The sequence below is a fragment of the Argopecten irradians genome, chromosome 1, assembly GCF_041381155.1.
Source record: "Argopecten irradians isolate NY chromosome 1, Ai_NY, whole genome shotgun sequence".
Lineage (NCBI taxonomy): Eukaryota > Metazoa > Mollusca > Bivalvia > Pectinida > Pectinidae > Argopecten > Argopecten irradians.
The window spans coordinates 4017192-4037456 of NC_091134.1; the positions used below are offsets into that span (position 1 = coordinate 4017192).

The following is a 20265-nucleotide window of genomic DNA, read 5'->3' on the forward strand; positions in this document are numbered from 1 at the left end:
AATATGTGCCCTTGATTCAGATAGATATATACACAATTGCTAAATTATCATAGATTACTTTACACTATAACCTCATTACTTTACACTATACCCTCAAATTTTTATTGAAAAAAAAAAATTGCTAAATATTTGAATGAAAGGAACATAATGGTTAATTTGAAGTGATAGAGTTGATAAAATTGATAAACTTTATGTGTAATTTCTAAGAGGTGAAGTATATAATTCTTGTGAAGAGTTAATTGATTCATTTAATTGGCAAAAAATGAGTTCACTTACAGGAATTAGCACATCGTTAGCAATTATTGGGGTAAATTTTTATGAATGGGCTTGTATGCAACAGTGCATGCCCGTAGATTTTGTTTCCGGCTGGCTACCGATAAAACCCTTTTACAAAATCCTTCCGACACAGATGTGCGCTGGGTCTCTCCTCTTCAGATATCACTCGACCAATGAGTTTGGCTATCCCGATTTTTTGTATTTTTTCTGATCTCTCTATCAATATTACCATGCCTGATGATAGTAAGACAAGTGTGTTTTATCTAGTATCTGCCACAGTAGACCCACATCTATATACCTATACGCCTCACTGTTTGGTGGAACTCACAAAAATCTCATATTATCTGCCTGTTCACACGATATTGATGTTTCCACCGCGATGCACCTGTATCCAGGCTTTGCCAACAGATTAGAATTTTTTTTCCCATCACAAGTTGCAGTCTTAAGTTTAATAACTTTTGCACAAAATGATGCATTTCAGTCGGCAGTGAGTTAAATGGTACTTGGTCATGTTATTTCCTGTAAATCTGAATCGCCCGGCCCTGATACAGTAACAGGTGTGTTATAAATGCTAACTAAACAAGATCTGTATTTTTATGTATGTCTCTGATACATGATTGAATAACCAGGGAAAAAGCAGCATTATTCCTCAATTTTACACCTATAATTCTGGATATCTCTATCTCATTTGTACCTACTTATACAAAGACTAGTGTCAGCCAATGGTTTATTTTATGTTTTATTCTGAAATTAATCCATTGACAAGCATTTTTGAATTTTTTTAACAAAGTTCTAAATTATATCAAATCCATTTTTTATACAATTACCATAAAGGTCTGTAGTAAGTTTTGTGTTTGACAGTGTTCTTCTCTGTAACCAACAACAGTCAATGATATGAGAAGAAATCCTGGTATATTATCATTGTTGTAGTTACTCCAACAATGTTTGAGGTGTAGCACGACAAGACACATTTGATCATTTCGTTGTTTTTAACCACTTAAAATTGAGGCAGGATTGACACGGCACAGAAATAGGCTCCATATAAATTCAAAATTTCAAGTTGTGTTTACACTAACTTTTCACAATCCTGAAAGAATGATCCCAAATCATGTTAAATCTAAAATTCAAAATGTCACTTACATTTTTATACTGAATTTAGACATTTTTATACCCCCACCAGTATTTATAAGTCTACCCGGTCGCCATTTTTACTCGATAGTTAAAAATTGCGGAATGGTGACGGAAAGTAAAAATATCCTATAATCTGCAAAATATCTTGCAGCATTTCAACTAAAATGCATTAATTTATTTAAAGATTTCCAGAATTAATCAGAACTGATAAAAAATACTTGTTTCCGTGCATATAAACAACCTGCATGGTTACCACTGTTAATATTATCTTTCCACTTGATAATACCGTGCTATAACTTGATAAATGGAAGTGACAGAAATTTGAATAGGATTAAATAAACCTAGATTATGAAGCACTGCACATAATTGCCATGGGACATAATTGCTATGGGTCACTTCGAAAATGTGTGATAATTCCGTGGATTTATATTTTGTCATACCAGCTAGCTGGTTGTGTTCATGGATAACTACTGATTCACGCTATACATACTGGTAAGTTTTCACTTGGTAATTAAGCGTCAAACTTACGCCCTAGTACCAGGCCGGAACTTGTGAAGACTCATATAGGGGTCAGGAATTAGATCTTGATATTGCCCATCAGAAGTTTCTCAATATCGACGTCTAATATTATTGGATTATGTTGTAGTTAAATATAAGGTTATGGTCAATAGGTCACAGGTGTTTCCAGGAGAACTTTGGTTTTCCCTTGGCCACCACAAGCAAAATTTGATATTACATTTGAATGACACTCATGACTATGAGAATTAAGTGCAGTCAATAAAGAAAAAAAACCCAGCTGTTACAGTTCAAGTTATCTTATTTATTAGAAAAATACAAATTTATGATTACTCAAACTACTGGTTATATTAGGAGCTTAGAATAAACAGAGAGAATTTGATTCATTTTATCTTTCTGGCGGAACAATCTAGCTAGCTGTAGCCTGTGTCATTGTATGATGAGTTTTAGCAAAAGTTAAAACTTTCTATGGAACATTTCCACGTTGTGGATATGGGAGTTTTACGTAACTCCAATCTGGTAAAGTATATATAACGTGGATTGTATAAACTGACCGACATATTACAGTTCTACAACAGATGGTTCCACTTTAAGTTGCCTGTCATTTTGAGTTCTGAATGAATCCTAACAAACAGCCAATCTTAACGAATTCCGTGGAATCGAAAATTTCTGATAAACTGCCTGATTAACGTCACTCCTAGTCTACAAATATTTGTTATTTCCTGTATGAAGAAGATAAGGTTTTAAAAATTAACAAACAAAGCCAAAAGTAAAATGTGATATGTCAAATTTCAACATTAAACAGATCCATATACACCAGATACAAACATACACGTCGATTGTTTGTTAAAATAAGAAAGAAACTTAACTAAATTTAGATGTAAACATATACCATTGCGTTTGTTATGTTTTTATCCTGAGAACAATTGATACTACATTGTCTATAGTTCTTTACCTGTATTATGTGTCATAGTGGCCAAGTGTGTCTTTATATAATATAATATAAACTTTATTTATTTTAATCGATTGAGAAACAAGTCATACAACTTATGTAAATCACTCTCGATGGCCCGTATGTAAGCGCGCAAGGGGTCTTAGTGTGGGAGGAAACCGGAGTGCCCGGAGAAAACCCACGTGATCGGGCAGGTGACCCCTGACCTTTTCACATCCGTGCCGGGGATTGAAACCCCTGCCGGCTAGGTGAAGGCAAACGGTTTAACCACTACACCAAAAGGTGGAAAGTACAATTTAATTGGTATAAGAAAATTGTAATACAGTTGATTCCATAGTACACGATTCTCCAATACTGCAGATTGTGATTAATTAGGCATGCTGTTTAGCTTGGTAATGCAAAGAAAATGGCAGCGGCCATTTAGGTATAACAAAACAAAAATATCCATAAAGTTACATGTTTGTAAAGAGTCCAAGTACATATTGATGATCTTATTTCTTATACACGAACTGTAACATTTTTTAGGCCATCAGTTGTTTACTTTAGTGGCACCAAAGTAAATAATGTCACCAAATTTTATGGCCAGCATGTTTTCTAAATGCCTCACCCTGCATATATCAAACCTAGGGCGGATATCTGAAGGCCAACCAAAGATTTAAGACGTAAACAAATTTCATTTTTTGCATAAAAAACTGAATTTTAGTAACACCACACACCATAATGTGATATTTGAATGGCGGGAGGGAGAATTTGTGGGGTTGGCTGCTGAAATTGATGATTTAAAGTGTAAACAAACTTTTACATTTATGATGTTGGACTTGTGCAGCTGTGGGGGTGGGTTAAGGCAGCTTTAATGGATGTGTAACTTATGAATGACTGAAATGTAATCTGCACAGGAAACCTTAATCGGGGCTTCACACGCTTACGATTAAAACGATTAAAACCCACAGGTCAAAAGCAGTAGGGGGTCTAGACATGCCACTATATATATATCTGTAGTTAGGACTTCCTGCCTGAAACCTGATTCAGTTTTACACTCACAAACTTTCTAATGAAGGTCTGATAGTGACAGTTTTAATTCTCTTTAAAAACATGTGGCTGAGGACGTTCATACATGGATACAGAATGAATATTTCACATCAAATTGCCAAACTCTGTCTTAGAATCTTTTATTTAATGACGATGGGAGGTTAAGGAGATTAAAAAAGAAAACTTTCAATCAAAGTATCACAATGCCCCTGTCAAGAAATAAGGGTAGAGGGCATGTAGCGTTTCCCGTTTTTGTTGTGACTGTCCTGTTAATTTCGTCACAGTTTGTCCCATCACAACGTTAACCATTCCATTGTATCCTGACGTGTCCCAATGCAATTTATATGGAAGATGGTGATCAGTACAACTTGTATTTCTCTCTTAAACTGACACCAACTTTCAGTTTAAATATTTGAGAATAGAATGAATTAATATGCAACAAGGTTTTTTCAGATTTCATGGACAAGACACTTCATTTAAAGTATAGTGATTTTGACAAATTAAAAAAAAATTATTTGTAGATATTTTTCCATTAATTTGAAAGATTTAGTTAAAAGCCTTTGTCTGTTAGTTCTAAGTTTTGAGAACTCGGTAGTACCACAGTCTATCTAGTGATGCAATGTACACATGTGAGATGTGCAGTCCAGATGGGGGTGGAGCCGTCTGTCTGATCCAGGGGAGGAGTTTTATAAATCTATCTCACACATCGCTTGCACCATCATCATTTTACTGGTACAGCTTTTACTAACAGTGTCGCTTGACTTTCGTACATAAGACAGGGATCCCAGGTGTATTATTTTACAGAGTCAAAATTTTGTATCTTTTACATTATTTGATAAAACAGAAGTGAAAGACATTGTCACATGGACTGAAGAATTGTTATAATAACTGTAATATTGTATTGTGGGCGATGCAGTTCTAGAAAGTTTTGGAAGGAGCTAACGGAGAACTTCATTGAGAATCAATTGTTGTTCTAAGTTATTTGACAAACGTATTCAAGGAAACTTGTACTACACAAGAACAGTAGGTTTGATTGGACTTATAAGATTATTTGATGGCCGCCACATCAAAACTATCTGAAGGTCATTCAGTTGACAGTGTCTAATAGTGTGGAGATTTAGTGTACTGTAACATGAAGTTGTTTGATGGGAGATGGAATTCTTTGCCTTCTAGGTTGGCACATTTCGAATATGTCAAAGGAGAAGATTTGGAGAAGATTGGTATGGGGAAGCCTGCCATCCGCAGACTTCTGGACATGGTCAAGAGGAAGCGCACGACACGCAAGTCTCGTATCCTGGACAAGGTAGGTTACTCTAGATATTGTCATGTAGAATACGACCAATACTTGTTTGTGAACTATAACTACAATGTTTACTACTCTTTATACAACCTTACATTATAGCGGGAACTTTTTTTTCATGGTATGATCGAGAAGTATTTTTTAATGAGTATACAAACTTTAGTGGTCAGGCTATCCCAATTCAAGTATATCTTCATGCTAAGTTATAGAGCAAAAGACGAAGGTCCACACACACTGAAAAGTTAATGCCAGTACAGTATGTGACACAATGGGGTTTTTTCTCAGGACACTCAGGCTTTTATTTTTGTTTGTTTTATGCCTTATAGACCTAGTGACTGAGGGGTGGTGGGTGTTTTGGTGGGACCTGTATTTGAGTCATTGCCATGTCACCTGTCCTTTGCTGCATGCAGACGAAGATTTCACATTTGTCTATATATTTATAATAAACTCACAGTAACAGACAATGACATTTCTAGTCTTATTATAAAATATGTCTTCTATTATAAAAATGTTTTTAATCATAAATAAGTCCTTGTATAATGTTATATTGAGATAAATTGAGATCCTGGTGAGATCATTTAATAATTATGATTGATTTGTTACTTCCTGTTTGACAGATCTTGCCGAGCACCAAAGTTTCCGAGAAGTCCAACAGCAGTGGCACCAAGAAGACAGCTGGGTCTCCGGTCAAGTATACAGGTGACCAAACACTTACCTGTCTCATCAACGAGAGGTCACTGGAGCTGACGGTCAAGCTTGGAAATGGATCGTTTGGTGTGGTCAGAAGAGGATCCTGGATAACACCATCAGGAAACAAGGTACGTCTGTTGTCTTTGTTCCACCTCAGTGGGCCGTCATCAGGAAACAAGGTACGTTTGTTGTCTTTGTTCCACTTCAGTGGGCCGTAAGTTAAAACCTAAAGACAGATACACATAGTATGATGCTTGGAATCCCCAATTATCCTCTGAAACTAAATCTCATGTGGCCTTGATTGGTCTTAGTTGTTTGTAGGACATCAACTACAGTCTGTGATTTTTAGCACTAGTCCGATGCCCAGGACTAGTAATTTTATGGCTGGACTAGTACCAATTGTAATTAACTAGTCCAATTGGAGTAGTGGCTCCCCACCCTATTAAAATCAGTAAATATACTATATTTACAAGAGCGATGGTCTATTGTATCTTTCCACATTTTGAGTGTATTATTTATGCAATTATTTCTGTTCAGATACACCGTTTTGTGAGAAATTGGGTACTAACGCATCCAAACTGTACTTTGGGTCAAAAAATTGATCATTACCGAATGGCTAAAGCAAACCAGCTGTATATTTAATTTGGACTAGTGACTAAATAGTTGGACAAGTAAAAAGTTGGGTTTAATTAGTCCAAACCACTAGCAGCGAAAGAAAATCATGTCACAGACTGCAATTGCTCAACTGACCTTTAAGGGTCAAGTGACCTTGAGCTGTTGCTATAGTGCTTTGTCTGCCTACCTGTTTGAATTCTTTGACAACTGTTCTGTCATCATGCAGTCGAGCCATCACCCATCCAAAGTAACTCAAACACTGTCTTCTCATAACGTAGGGCTGTAATGACCTTGGGATGGAGTATTCTCAAAACATAGGGCTGTAATGACCTTGGGATGGAGTAGAACAAAGAAATTTCATTGACACAGGTCATATTCAAGGTCATAGATATTTGGGTAAGATTTGTTCAAATGAGTTCATAAGCTTATAATTATCGATATGGTCAAATATGTTAATTACCCTGGTACGTCCTTATAGATACTATGTCAGGAAAAGATATCCACAGGATTCCATGCTGTTAACCTTAGTGTCCGTCTTGGTCAGAAATAATTCATGATTTTCTTATGTCTGGGTCAGAAGTAAGAAATATTTATGATTTTCTTTTAGTTAACACAATTGTTTAAAATACAAAATATATGAATGATGGTAGATCAATATTTTGAAAAGAAATGACAAATCTAGAGGTCAAAGTTATTTACAACAGAAAACCTGAAAACAAAATATTCCTGTTTTCTACAAAACCTGTATTAAAGATACATGTATAACAAGCAATTGTGATATTTCCGATGCCTTTGTGTTACATCTGTGGAAACCATCCAATGAAAATATGTCAGTGATCATTCATTTGCTGTTTATATTGGACATTAATTCTTGTCTGTTTTAGGCACACGACTGTTATCATTCTGACATCAGCAAACAAATATTGTTTGAATTTTCTTTTCATCATATTAATTGAATTTGGCCCTATACAAGCAGAATATATTGATTTGTGTGATACACATCAGTATTACATAAGAGCTTGTACAATTTGTAGAACAGAGAGCAGATCTGGCACAAAGCCCCGTGGTACATGTTTATAACATAGTGCAGATCTTCAGATGAAGCCAAATGTTTTATCACATTTGACAGCTCCACCCCTGAATTATTAATGGAATCAGTTGATTGATTGAGAAGTACATTCCATTCTGTTTTATTGGGGATGTCAGGATTGTCTTATTGATTCACCAGTATGAATGGGTTTGTTGGCTACATACGATATATATTGACTCAATTCTATCTGATCCCCTTATGTGTATGTCTATCCCCCCAACTGATACAGAAAACTGATTGATTGATTAAAACTGATTGATTGATTAAATGTGATTATTGTTCAGAACCTTCACTAACCTATGAAGTCATGTTTTGGTAAACGATTTATTTGATTAACATCCCATCAACATTAAGATACTTTTGTATAAGTGTATGTTTTGGGAGACTGTTGTACATTTCTATTAGGTCTCTTTGTGATAGCAGTAATCTTATCAGTTCTAACTTCATTGAATAAGCCTGCATATAGGACATGTCTGCATGGAAACTAAAGCTTGCTTACAATTATCTAGCTGAATAAGTAAGTCTAAAGTTCATGCTTGTTAACTTATCTGAATAAGCTTTGGTAGAGTATGGCACAATTGTGATCGGGAAATCAAGCGGTGGCAAATGAGTGAGCTGTTTAAACTATATCTGATTTGAAATCAAACAAGACCACCTAGTTGAATGAGCCTGTATGGATAATTTAAAACATATCTGATGGGGCATGTCCAATGGGGCTGAATAAGCCTAGCTGAGTTAAGCTACATACCGATGTTCATATGCCAGTGATAACTATTTTGAAGTTTTTATTACTTTAGAAAGTTGAAAGATTTTCTTCAAAATTGTTGTGAAAATTAATCAGTAATCTATCAAACAAAGCCATGAGATATTAAGCCACAAAAGCAGGGCAGGGTCATGTAAAGATATCTTAAATACGATGTTTATACACTAACTGATATGCCTTAAATGCATAGTGCATCAGCTCTCTACCAGTAAGAGGATGATTTTAAGCCTTTCAGTGCTGACACAATCATCCCTAAAACTCCATAATGGACTATTCCGGTCATGGAATTAGAAGAGTTTATATGAGTTAGCAGGGGGGATGGCTTGAATCTATGAGACGTCTTCACTTTCCTACACGTTGCACCTGGGTCTGTAAGACTGGGCGATATCTTATCACCACTTCCTGTGCTAATTTGAGGCTCCTTTAAACACCAACAGAATTTATCTTTAAAATTGGCGGAAATTTTTTGTGTAGTTTTATAATCTGTTAATTTGTGTTCATGGTCTGATAAAGTAATATTTGCGACTCTTTCCCAAAATTAAAAAACTTTTTGATGTTCCATATGCTGGCTGGCTGGTATAGTGGTGGCGTTGTTTAGGTATGAAGTGATCATGTATATGTATATTAAAGTAGATAATTTGTTAATGTGATGCTGCCCAACCCACACCTCAATTGTATCTACCTCTTCAAATTATCTGTTTCAAGTTTAATCAAAAATGTGTTTTTTTTATTAACAACACAGGAAAAAGGAAGAAGGAACAAATAAAGTATAGATACAGATGATAGAAACTGTGTTAATAGTTCAGAAAATTGAATCCAAGTGGTTATAAGAACTCGTGATAATGTATCATGATCTAAAGAAAATCATTTATCATTTCAAAAACTGTGCAGGGTTGTGTTTTATTTTGGGAAGATACGTATAAGTCTAAAGCCAGTCTTTACTCTATAGTTTTAGGTGTAAAGCCAGTCTTTACTCTATAGTTTTAGGTGTAAAGCCAGTCTTTACTCTATAGTTTTAGAAGTAAAGCCAGTCTTTACTCTATAGTTTTAGAAGTAAAGCCAGTCTTTACTCTATAGTTTTAGGTGTAAAGCCAGTCTTTACTCTATAGTTTTAGGTGTAAAGCCAGTCTTTACTCTATAGTTTTAGGTGTAAAGCCAGTCTTTACTCTATAGTTTTAGGTGTAAAGCCAGTCTTTACTCTATAGTTTTAGGTGTAAAGCCAGTCTTTACTCTATAGTTTTAGGTGTAAAGCCAGTCTTTACTCTTAGTAAAGCCAGTCTTTCTTTAGGTGTAAAGCCAGTCTTTACTCTATAGTTTTAGGTGTAAAGCCGTCTTTACTCTATAGTTTTAGGTGTAAAGCCAGTCTTTACTCTATAGTTTTAGGTGTAAAGCCAGTCTTTACTCTATAGTTTTAGGTGTAAAGCCAGTCTTTACTCTATAGTTTTAGGTGTAAAGCCAGTCTTTACTCTATAGTTTTAGGTGTAAAGCCAGTCTTTACTCTATAGTTTTATGTCTAAAGCCAGTCTTTACTCTATAGTTTTAGGTGTAAAAGGGGTCTTTACTCTATAGTTTTAGGCGTAAAGCCAGTCTTTACTCTATAGTTTTATGTCTAAAGCCCATCTTTACTCTATAGTTTTAGGTGTAAAGCCAGTCTTTACTCTATAGTTTTAGGTGTAAAGCCAGTCTTTACTCTATAGTTTTAGGTGTAAAGCCAGTCTTTACTCTATAGTTTTAGGTGTAAAGCCAGTCTTTACTCTATAGTTTTAGGTGTAAAGCCAGTCTTTACTCTATAGTTTTAGGTGTAAAGCCAGTCTTTACTCTATAGTTTTAGGTGTAAAGCCAGTCTTTACTCTATAGTTTTAGGTGTAAAGCCAGTCTTTACTCTATAGTTTTAGGTGTAAAGCCAGTCTTTACTCTATAAGTTTAAGTATAAAGCCAGTTTTTACTCTATAGTTTTAGAAATAAAGCAAGTCTTTACTCTATAGTTTTAGGTGTAAAGCCAGTCTTTGCTCTATAGTTTTAGGTGTAAAGCAAGTCTTTACCCTATAGTTTTAGAAGTAAAGCAAGTCTTTACTCTATAGTTTTAGGTGTAAAGCCAGTCTTTACTCTATAGTTTTAGGTGTAAAGCAAGTCTATACTGTATAGTTTTAGAAGTAAAGCAAGTCTTTACTCTATAGTTTTAGGTGTAAAGCCAGTCTTTACTCTATAGTTTTAGGTGTAAAGCAAGTCTATACTGTATAGTTTTAGGTGTAAAGCCAGTCTTTACTCTATAGTTTTAGGTGTAAAGCCAGTCTTTACTCTATAGTTTTAGGTGTTAAGCCAGTCTTTACTCTATAGTTTTAGGTGTAAAGCCAGTCTTTACTCTATAGTTTTAGGTGTAAAGCCAGTCTTTACTCTATAGTTTTAGAAGTAAAGCAAGTCTTTACTCTATAGTTTTAGGTGTAAAGCCAGTCTTTACTCTATAGTTTTAGGTGTAAAGCCAGTCTTTACTCTATAGTTTTAGGTGTAAAGTCTGTCTTTGCTCTATAGTTTTAGGTGTAAAGCCAGTCTTTACTCTATAGTTTCAGGTATAAAGCCAGTCTTTACTCTATAGTTTTAGAATTAAAGCAAGTCTATACTCTATAGTTTTAGGTGTAAAGCCAGTCTTTACTCTATAGTTTTAAAAGTAACACAAGTCTTTACTCTATAGTTTTAGAAGTAAAGCCAGTCTATACTCAATAGTTTTAGGTGTAAAGCCAGTCTTTACTCTATAGTTTTAGAAGTAAAGCAAGTCTTTACTCTATAGTTTTAGAAGTAAAGCCAGTCTATACTCTATAGTTTTAGGTGTAAAGCCAGTCTTTACTCTATAGTTTTAGAAATAAAGCAAGTCTTTACTCTATAGTTTTAGGTGTAAAGCCAGTCTTAACTCTATAGTTTTAGAAATAAAGCAAGTCTTTACTCTATAGTTTTAGGTGTAAAGCCAGTCTTTACTCTATAGTTTTATGTGTAAAGCCAGTCTTTACTCTATAGTTTTAGGTGTAAAGCCAGTCTTTACTCTATAGTTTTAGAAGTAAAGCAAGTCTATACTCTATAGTTTTAGGTGTAAAGCCAGTCTTTACTCTATAGTTTTATGTCTAAAGCCCGTCTTTACTCTATAGTTTTAGGTGTAAAGCCAGTCTTTACTCTATAGTTTTAGAGGTAAAGCAAGTCTTTACTCTATAGTTTTAGGTGTAAAGCCAGTCTTTGCTCTATAGTTTTAGGTGTAAAGCCAGTCTTTACTATATAGTTTTAGGTCTAAAGCCAGTCTTTACTCTATAGTTTTAGGTGTAAAGCCAGTCTTTACTCTATTAATAGTTTTAGGTCTAAAGCCCGTCTTTACTCTATAGTTGTAGGTGTAAAGCCAGTCTTTACTCTATAGTTTTAGAAATAAAGCAAGTCTTTACTCTATAGTTTTAGATGTAAAGCCAGTCTTTACTCTATAGTTTTAGGTGTAAAGCCAGTCTTTACTGTAAAGTTTTAGGTGTAAAGCCAGTCTTTACTCTATAGGTTTAGGTGTAAAGCCAGTCTTTACTCTATAGTTTTAGGTGTAAAGCCAGTCTTTACTCTATATAGTTTTAGGTGTAAAGCCAGTCTTTACTCTATAGTTTTAGGTGTAAAGCCAGTCTTTACTCTATAGTTTTAGGTGTAAAGCCAGTCTTTACTCTATAGTTTTAGGTGTAAAGCCAGTCTTTACTCTATAAGTTTAAGTATAAAGCCAGTTTTTACTCTATAGTTTTAGAAATAAAGCAAGTCTTTACTCTATAGTTTTAGGTGTAAAGTCAGTCTTTGCTCTATAGTTTTAGGTGTAAAGCCAGTCTTTACTCTATAGTTTTATGTCTAAAGCCCATCTTTACTCTATAGTTTTAGGTGTAAAGCCAGTCTTTACTCTATAGTTTTAGGTGTAAAGCCAGTCTTTACTCTATAGTTTTAGAAGTAAAGCAAGTCTTTACTCTATAGTTTTAGGTGTAAAGCCAGTCTTTACTCTATAGTTTTATGTCTAAAGCCCGTCTTTACTCTATAGTTTTAGGTGTAAAGCCAGTCTTTACTCTATAGTTTTAGGTGTAAAGCCAGTCTTTACTCTATAGTTTTAGGTGTAAAAGGGTAAAAGGTTAAGTCTTTTACTCTATAGTTTTAGGCGTAAAGCCAGTCTTTACTCTATAGTTTTTATGTCTAAAGCCCATCTTTACTCTATAGTTTTAGGTGTAAAGCCAGTCTTTACTCTATAGTTTTAGGTGTAAAGCCAGTCTTTACTCTATAGTTTTAGGTGTAAAGCCAGTCTTTACTCTATAGTTTTAGGTGTAAAGCCAGTCTTTACTGTAAAGTTTTAGGTGTAAAGCCAGTCTTTACTCTATAGGTTTAGGTGTAAAGCCAGTCTTTACTCTATAGTTTTAGGTGTAAAGCCAGTCTTTACTCTATAGTTTTAGGTGTAAAGCCAGTCTTTACTCTATAGTTTTAGGTGTAAAGCCAGTCTTTACTCTATAGTTTTAGGTGTAAAGCCAGTCTTTACTCTATAGTTTTAGGTGTAAAGCCAGTCTTTACTCTATAAGTTTAAGTATAAAGCCAGTTTTTACTCTATAGTTTTAGAAATAAAGCAAGTCTTTACTCTATAGTTTTAGGTGTAAAGCCAGTCTTTGCTCTATAGTTTTAGGTGTAAAGCCAGTCTTTACTCTATAGTTTTATGTCTAAAGCCCATCTTTACTCTATAGTTTTAGGTGTAAAGCCAGTCTTTACTCTATAGTTTTAGGTGTAAAGCCAGACTTTACTCTATAGTTTTAGAAGTAAAGCAAGTCTTTACTCTATAGTTTTAGGTGTAAAGCCAGTCTTTACTCTATAGTTTTATGTCTAAAGCCGTCTTTACTCTATAGTTTTAGGTGTAAAGCCAGTCTTTACTCTATAGTTTTATGTCTAAAGCCAGTCTTTACTCTATAGTTTTTTAGGTGTAAAAGGGGTCTTTACTCTATAGTTTTAGGCGTAAAGCCAGTCTTTACTCTATAGTTTTTTATGTCTAAAGCCCAGTCTTTACTCTATAGTTTTAGGTGTAAAGCCAGTCTTTACTCTATAGTTTTAGGTGTAAAGCCAGTCTTTACTGTAAAGTTTTAGGTGTAAAGCCAGTCTTTACTCTATAGTTTTAGGTGTAAAGCCAGTCTTTACTCTATAAGTTTTAGGTGTAAAGCCAGTCTTTACTCTATAGTTTTAGGTGTAAAGCCAGTCTTTACTCTATAGTTTTAGGTGTAAAGCCAGTCTTTACTCTATAGTTTTAGGTGTAAAGCCAGTCTTTACTCTATAGTTTTAGGTGTAAAGCCAGTCTTTACTCTATAAGTTTAAGTATAAAGCCAGTTTTTACTCTATAGTTTTAGAAATAAAGCAAGTCTTTACTCTATAGTTTTAGGTGTAAAGCCAGTCTTTGCTCTATAGTTTTAGGTGTAAAGCAAGTCTTTACCCTATAGTTTTTTAGAGTGTAAAGCAAGTCTTTACTCTATAGTTTTAGGTGTAAAGCCAGTCTTTACTCTATAGTTTTAGGTGTAAAGCAAGTCTTTACTGTATAGTTTTAGAAGTAAAGCAAGTCTTTACTCTATAGTTTTAGGTTTAAAGCCAGTCTTTACTCTATAGTTTTTAGGTGTAAAGCAAGTCTATACTGTATAGTTTTAGGTGTAAAGCCAGTCTTTACTCTATAGTTTTAGGTGTAAAGCCAGTCTTTACTCTATAGTTTTAGGTGTTAAGCCAGTCTTTACTCTATAGTTTTAGGTGTAAAGCAAGTCTTTACCCTATAGTTTTAGAAGTAAAGCAGTCTTTACTCTATAGTTTTAGGTGTAAAGCCAGTCTTTACTCTATAGTTTTAGGTGTAAAGCCAGTCTTTACTCTATAGTTTTAGGTGTAAAGCCAGTCTTTACTCTATAGTTTTAGGTGTAAAGTCAAGTCTTTACTCTATAGTTTTAGGTGTAAAGCCAGTCTTTACTCTATAGTTTCAGTATAAAGCCAGTCTTTACTCTATAGTTTTAGAATTAAAGCAAGTCTATACTCTATAGTTTTAGGTGTAAAGCCAGTCTTTACTCTATAGTTTTAAAAGTAACACAAGTCTTTACTCTATAGTTTTAGAAGTAAAGCCAGTCTTTACTCAATAGTTTTAGGTGTAAAGCCAGTCTTTACTCTATAGTTTTAGAAGTAAAGCAAGTCTTTACTCTATAGTTTTAGAAGTAAAGCCAGTCTATTACTCTATAGTTTTAGGTGTAAAGCCAGTCTTTACTCTATAGTTTTAGAAATAAAGCAAGTCTTTACTCTATAGTTTTAGGTGTAAAGCCAGTCTTAACTCTATAGTTTTAGAAATAAAGCAAGTCTTTACTCTATAGTTTTAGGTGTAAAGCCAGTCTTTACTCTATAGTTTTATGTGTAAAGCCAGTCTTTACTCTATAGTTTTAGAAGTAAAGCAAGTCTATACTCTATAGTTTTAGGTGTAAAGCCCGTCTTTACTCTATAGTTTTAGGTGTAAAGCCAGTCTTTACTCTATAGTTTTATGTCTAAAGCCAGTCTTTACTCTATAGTTTTAGGTGTAAAAGGGGTCTTTACTCTATAGTTTTAGGCGTAAAGCCAGTCTTTACTCTATAGTTTTATGTCTAAAGCCCATCTTTACTCTATAGTTTTAGGTGTAAAGCCAGTCTTTACTCTATAGTTTTAGGTGTAAAGCCAGTCTTTACTGTAAAGTTTTAGGTGTAAAGCCAGTCTTTACTCTATAGGTTTAGGTGTAAAGCCAGTCTTTACTCTATAGTTTTAGGTGTTAAGCCAGTCTTTACTCTATAGTTTTAGGTGTAAAGCCAGTCTTTACTCTATAGTTTTAGGTGTAAAGCCAGTCTTTACTCTATAGTTTTAGGTGTAAAGCCAGTCTTTACTCTATAGTTTTAGGTGTAAAGCCAGTCTTTACTCTATAAGTTTAAGTATAAAGCCAGTTTTTACTCTATAGTTTTAGAAATAAAGCAAGTCTTTACTCTATAGTTTTAGGTGTAAAGCCAGTCTTTGCTCTATAGTTTTAGGTGTAAAGCAAGTCTTTACCCTATAGTTTTAGAAGTAAAGCAAGTCTTTACTCTATAGTTTTAGGTGTAAAGCCAGTCTTTACTCTATAGTTTTAGGTGTAAAGCAAGTCTATACTGTATAGTTTTAGAAGTAAAGCAAGTCTTTACTCTATAGTTTTAGGTGTAAAGCCAGTCTTTTCTCTATAGTTTTAGGTGTAAAGCAAGTCTATACTGTATAGTTTTAGGTGTAAAGCCAGTCTTTACTCTATAGTTTTAGGTGTAAAGCCAGTCTTTACTCTATAGTTTTAGGTGTTAAGCCAGTCTTTACTCTATAGTTTTAGGTGTAAAGCAAGTCTTTACCCTATAGTTTTAGAAGTAAAGCAAGTCTTTACTCTATAGTTTTAGGTGTAAAGCCAGTCTTTACTCTATAGTTTTAGGTGTAAAGCAAGTCTTTACTCTATAGTTTTAGGTGTAAAGCCAGTCTTTACTCTATAGTTTTAGGTGTAAAGTCTGTCTTTGCTCTATAGTTTTAGGTGTAAAGCCAGTCTTTACTCTATAGTTTCAGGTATAAAGCCAGTCTTTACTCTATAGTTTTAGAATTAAAGCAAGTCTATACTCTATAGTTTTAGGTGTAAAGCCAGTCTTTACTCTATAGTTTTAAAAGTAACACAAGTCTTTACTCTATAGTTTTAGAAGTAAAGCCAGTCTATACTCTATAGTTTTAGGTGTAAAGCCAGTCTTTACTCTATAGTTTTAGAAGTAAAGCAAGTCTTTACTCTATAGTTTTAGAAGTAAAGCCAGTCTATACTCTATAGTTTTAGGTGTAAAGCCAGTCTTTACTCTATAGTTTTAGAAATAAAGCAAGTCTTTACTCTATAGTTTTAGGTGTAAAGCCAGTCTTTACTCTATAGTTTTAGAAATAAAGCAAGTCTTTACTCTATAGTTTTAGGTGTAAAGCCAGTCTTTACTCTATAGTTTTATGTGTAAAGCCAGTCTTTACTCTATAGTTTTAGGTGTAAAGCCAGTCTTTACTCTATAGTTTTAGAAGTAAAGCAAGTCTATACTCTATAGTTTTAGGTGTAAAGCCAGTCTTTACTCTATAGTTTTATGTCTAAAGCCCGTCTTTACTCTATAGTTTTAGGTGTAAAGCCAGTCTTTACTCTATAGTTCTAGAGGTAAAGCAAGTCTTTACTCTATAGTTTTAGGTGTAAAGCCAGTCTTTGCTCTATAGTTTTAGGTGTAAAGCCAGTCTTTACTATATAGTTTTAGGTCTAAAGCCAGTCTTTACTCTATAGTTTTAGGTGTAAAGCCAGTCTTTACTCTATAGTTTTATGTCTAAAGCCAGTCTTTACCCTATAGGTTTAGGTGTAAAACCAGTCTATACTCTATAGTTTTAGGTGTAAAGCCAGTCTTTACTGTAAAGTTTAAGGTCTAAAACCAGTCTTTACTTGATAGTTTTAGGTGTAAAGCCAGTCATTGCTCTATAGTTTTAGGTCTAAAGCCAGTCTTTACTCTATAGTTTTAGGTATAAAGCCAGTCTTTACTCTATAGTTTTAGGTGTAAAGTCAGTCTTTACTCTATAGTTTTAGGTGTAAAGCCAGTCATTGCTCTATAGTGTTAGGTGTAAAGCCAGTCTATACTCTATAGTTTTAGGTGTAAAGCCAGTCTTTACTCTATAGTTTTATGTCTAAAGCCCATCTTTACTCTATAGTTTTAGGTGTAAAGCCAGTCTTTATTCTATAGTTTTAGGTGTAAAGCCAGTCTTTACTCTATAGTTTTTAGGTGTAAAGCAAGTCTTTACTCTATAGTTTTAGGTGTAAAGCCAGTCTTTACTCTATAGTTTTAGGTGTAAAGCCTGTCTTTGCTATATTGTTTTAGGTGTAAAGCCAGTCTTTACTCTATAGTTTTAGATGTAAAGCCAGTCTTTACTCTATAGTTTTAGGTGTAAAGCCAGTCATTGCTCTATAGTGTTAGGTGTAAAGCCAGTCTATACTCTATAGTTTTAGGTGTAAAGCCAGTCTTTACTCTATAGTTTTAGGTGTAAAGCCAGTCATTGCTCTATAGTTTTAGGTGTAAAGCCAGTCTTTACTCTATAGTCTTAGGTCTTAAGCCAGTTTTTACTCTAAAGTTTAAGGTCTTAAACCAGTCTTTACTCTATAGTTTTAGGTGTAAAGCCAGTCAATAATCTATAGTTTTAGGTCTAAAACCAGTCTTTACTCTAAAGTTTTAGGTGTAAAGCCAGTCTTTACTCTATAATTTTAGGTGTAAAGCCAGTCTTTACTCTATAGTCTTAGGTCTTAAGCCAGTTTTTACTCTAAAGTTTTAGGTCTTAAACCAGTCTTTACTCTATAGTTTTAGGTGTAAAGCCAGTCTTTACTCTATAGTTTTAGGTGTAAAGCCAGTCTTTACTCTATAGTCTTAGGTCTTAAGCCAGTTTTTACTCTAAAGTTTTAGGGCTTAAACCAGTCTTTACTCTATAGTTTTAGGTGTAAAGCCAGTCAATAATCTATAGTTTTAGGTCTAAAACCAGTCTTTACTCTATAGTTTTAGGTTTAAAGCCAGTCTTTGCTCTATAGTTTTAGGTGTAAAGCCAGTCTTTACTCTATAGTTTTAGGTCTTAAGCCAGTCTTTACTCTATAGTTTTAGGTGTAAAGCCAGTCTTTACTCTATAGTTTTAGGTGTAAAGCCAGTCTTTACTCTATAGTTTTAGGTGTAAAGCCAGTCTTTACTCTATAGTTTTAGGTGTAAAGCAAGTCTTTACTCTATAGTTTTAGGTGTAAAGCCAGTCTTTACTCTATAGTTTTAGGTGTAAAGCCAGTCTTTACTCTATAGTTTTAGGTGTAAAGCCAGTCTTTACTCTATAGTTTTAGGTGTAAAGCCAGTCTTTACTCTATAGTTTTAGGTGTAAAGCCAGTCTTTACTCTATAGTTTTAGGTCTAAAGCCAGTCTTTACTCTATAGTTTTATAGGTAAAGCCAGTCTTTACTCTATAGTTTTATCTCTAAAGCCCGTCGTTGCTCTATAGTTTTAGGTCTAAAGCCAGTAGTTTTTGGTCTTAAGCCAGTCTTAAAGCTAGTTTTGCATTATTTTCGTCTAAACTTTTGTTTTGTGTAATGCCTAGTACCATATCCAATTCTATGAATATATAAAGGCTTACCGTAGTAAGAAAGTGTTAAAGCATCGACAATAGGTCACTGTCGTTTACAATTGTTAGGATTTTCAATAGGTTCTCTATTCATTAATAGTTGTGACTGATACAGGTATGTTAAAAAGGTTGAAAGTGTTAGTAATAGTTTACAAGAATAGCTCAAACTGTTTGTAGCTGATAGAAATTGTAATCTCTTGAAGAAATAAATACCCCCTAGTCTGGGTACATGTAGGTCGCTGTGTGACGCTATCCCTCGATAGTGCAATACGTATGATAGAATCTGACATCCATCAAATCTACTGATCTGGCACTCCCGGACAGTTGGCGTGTTGACGTGGTATCACTCAATAGTTTTATTTTCATTTTTTTTTCTGCGAAGATAAATGTAATGTGAGATTTGAGGACACACCAAGCATGGCAGGTTTATAGTCTTTTTCACTCACATTGGCATCACATAAAATACAGCTCTATGTAACTATATCTAGACAACTTTCAGTTTACTTACCGTATTAGACCCAATAAGAGCCCATGTCCCTATAAGCGCCCCTCCCATTTTGAGGCCTTGATTTCAATTGTCCATGCATAAATAAAGACCAAAATTATACAAAACTGTCTAGATTTGCAATAATTTCGTCTTATTAGCACCTTTTCATTTTCAAAATTTTTTAAACGCCCTGGGTGTTTATTGGGTCTAATATGGTACATTATCTAAATCAGAGGTACAATGGAAAGTTAAACAAATTCAAAACTTTCTGTAGCATCTTAATCATTAAATATAGCAATGTCAGATGTAGTTTACCTGAATTACATATGATATAATATCTATATACAGATGTGATAACCCTCCACCTCCGATTATCAAGCTACAAATATAGTTAACATGTATGATCATGTATCATTATTTATTATTTCACTTTCTTCAATAAAGAGGAAGTTGAGCGCTTTCATAAGGGAGGGGTGAATGTAAAGCCAGTTATTGTGCTGAAAAACTAAAAGATTATTGTCTAATAAAAGATGCTTCTTTTCCTTCATAAGGAATTCCCTTTTTTAACCTGACCCGACACCATAAAACTTTCTCAGACAGATTTTTTACTCAAGTATATGATTTTCCATAGGCTTGAGTAAAAAATTTGTCTGAGAAAGTTTTATGGTGCCGGGCCCAGGCCATCCTTCCCATTAGTCCAATGAGGACCTAGATTTTAGTGAGACCGATATTGGTAAAGTATAACATGAAATAGGTGGTGATGTGTTCTGTACAGATAACTCTCTCGGTGACATAGATACCCCATTACACATTCCACACTACACCGATAACCCATATCTTTTTTGCTTTTTACGTTGATTATGATCGTTTCAAAATGTCGGCTAGGATTTTTTGAACTTTTTGACTGATACAATAACTGACAGTTTGGAAGCATTCTGAAGTGAAATCACTTGTTATGTGTGTAAGCAGCGTGCCTATTGATAAGCTTTACACTTCCCATCTCACCAATCATCCGTCTTTTTAGAGTCTCGCAAAATCTCCTTTAGGTGATAAACGGTTCTTATATATGATTGGTTGACATACTGGCTTTTTCTAAACATTCTTTTAAACATACATGATGATTTGTATGTTGCGTCTTACAGATAATGTAATTAATGTGTTTTAGACCGATTTTCTATATGAACAAGTTTTTATATCACTCTCAAATAGGCACTCTTGCCACATAGTTTTGATATGATAATGTCAGAACA

At 34.2% G+C, this 20265-nt stretch overlaps 1 protein-coding gene across 3 annotated transcripts in view; it reads left to right on the top strand.

The window, feature by feature from the left end:
- Positions 1-20265, top strand: part of LOC138315453 (activated CDC42 kinase 1-like) — a 50180-nt gene that overhangs the window by 15858 nt on the left and 14057 nt on the right. For all 3 annotated transcript variants that reach the window (XM_069256503.1, XM_069256512.1, XM_069256494.1), the window contains exons 3-4: positions 5078-5207; positions 5822-6022. In XM_069256503.1, coding sequence (XP_069112604.1) covers positions 5078-5207; positions 5822-6022 — 331 coding nt within the window. The remainder of the gene's footprint in view (positions 1-5077; positions 5208-5821; positions 6023-20265) is intronic.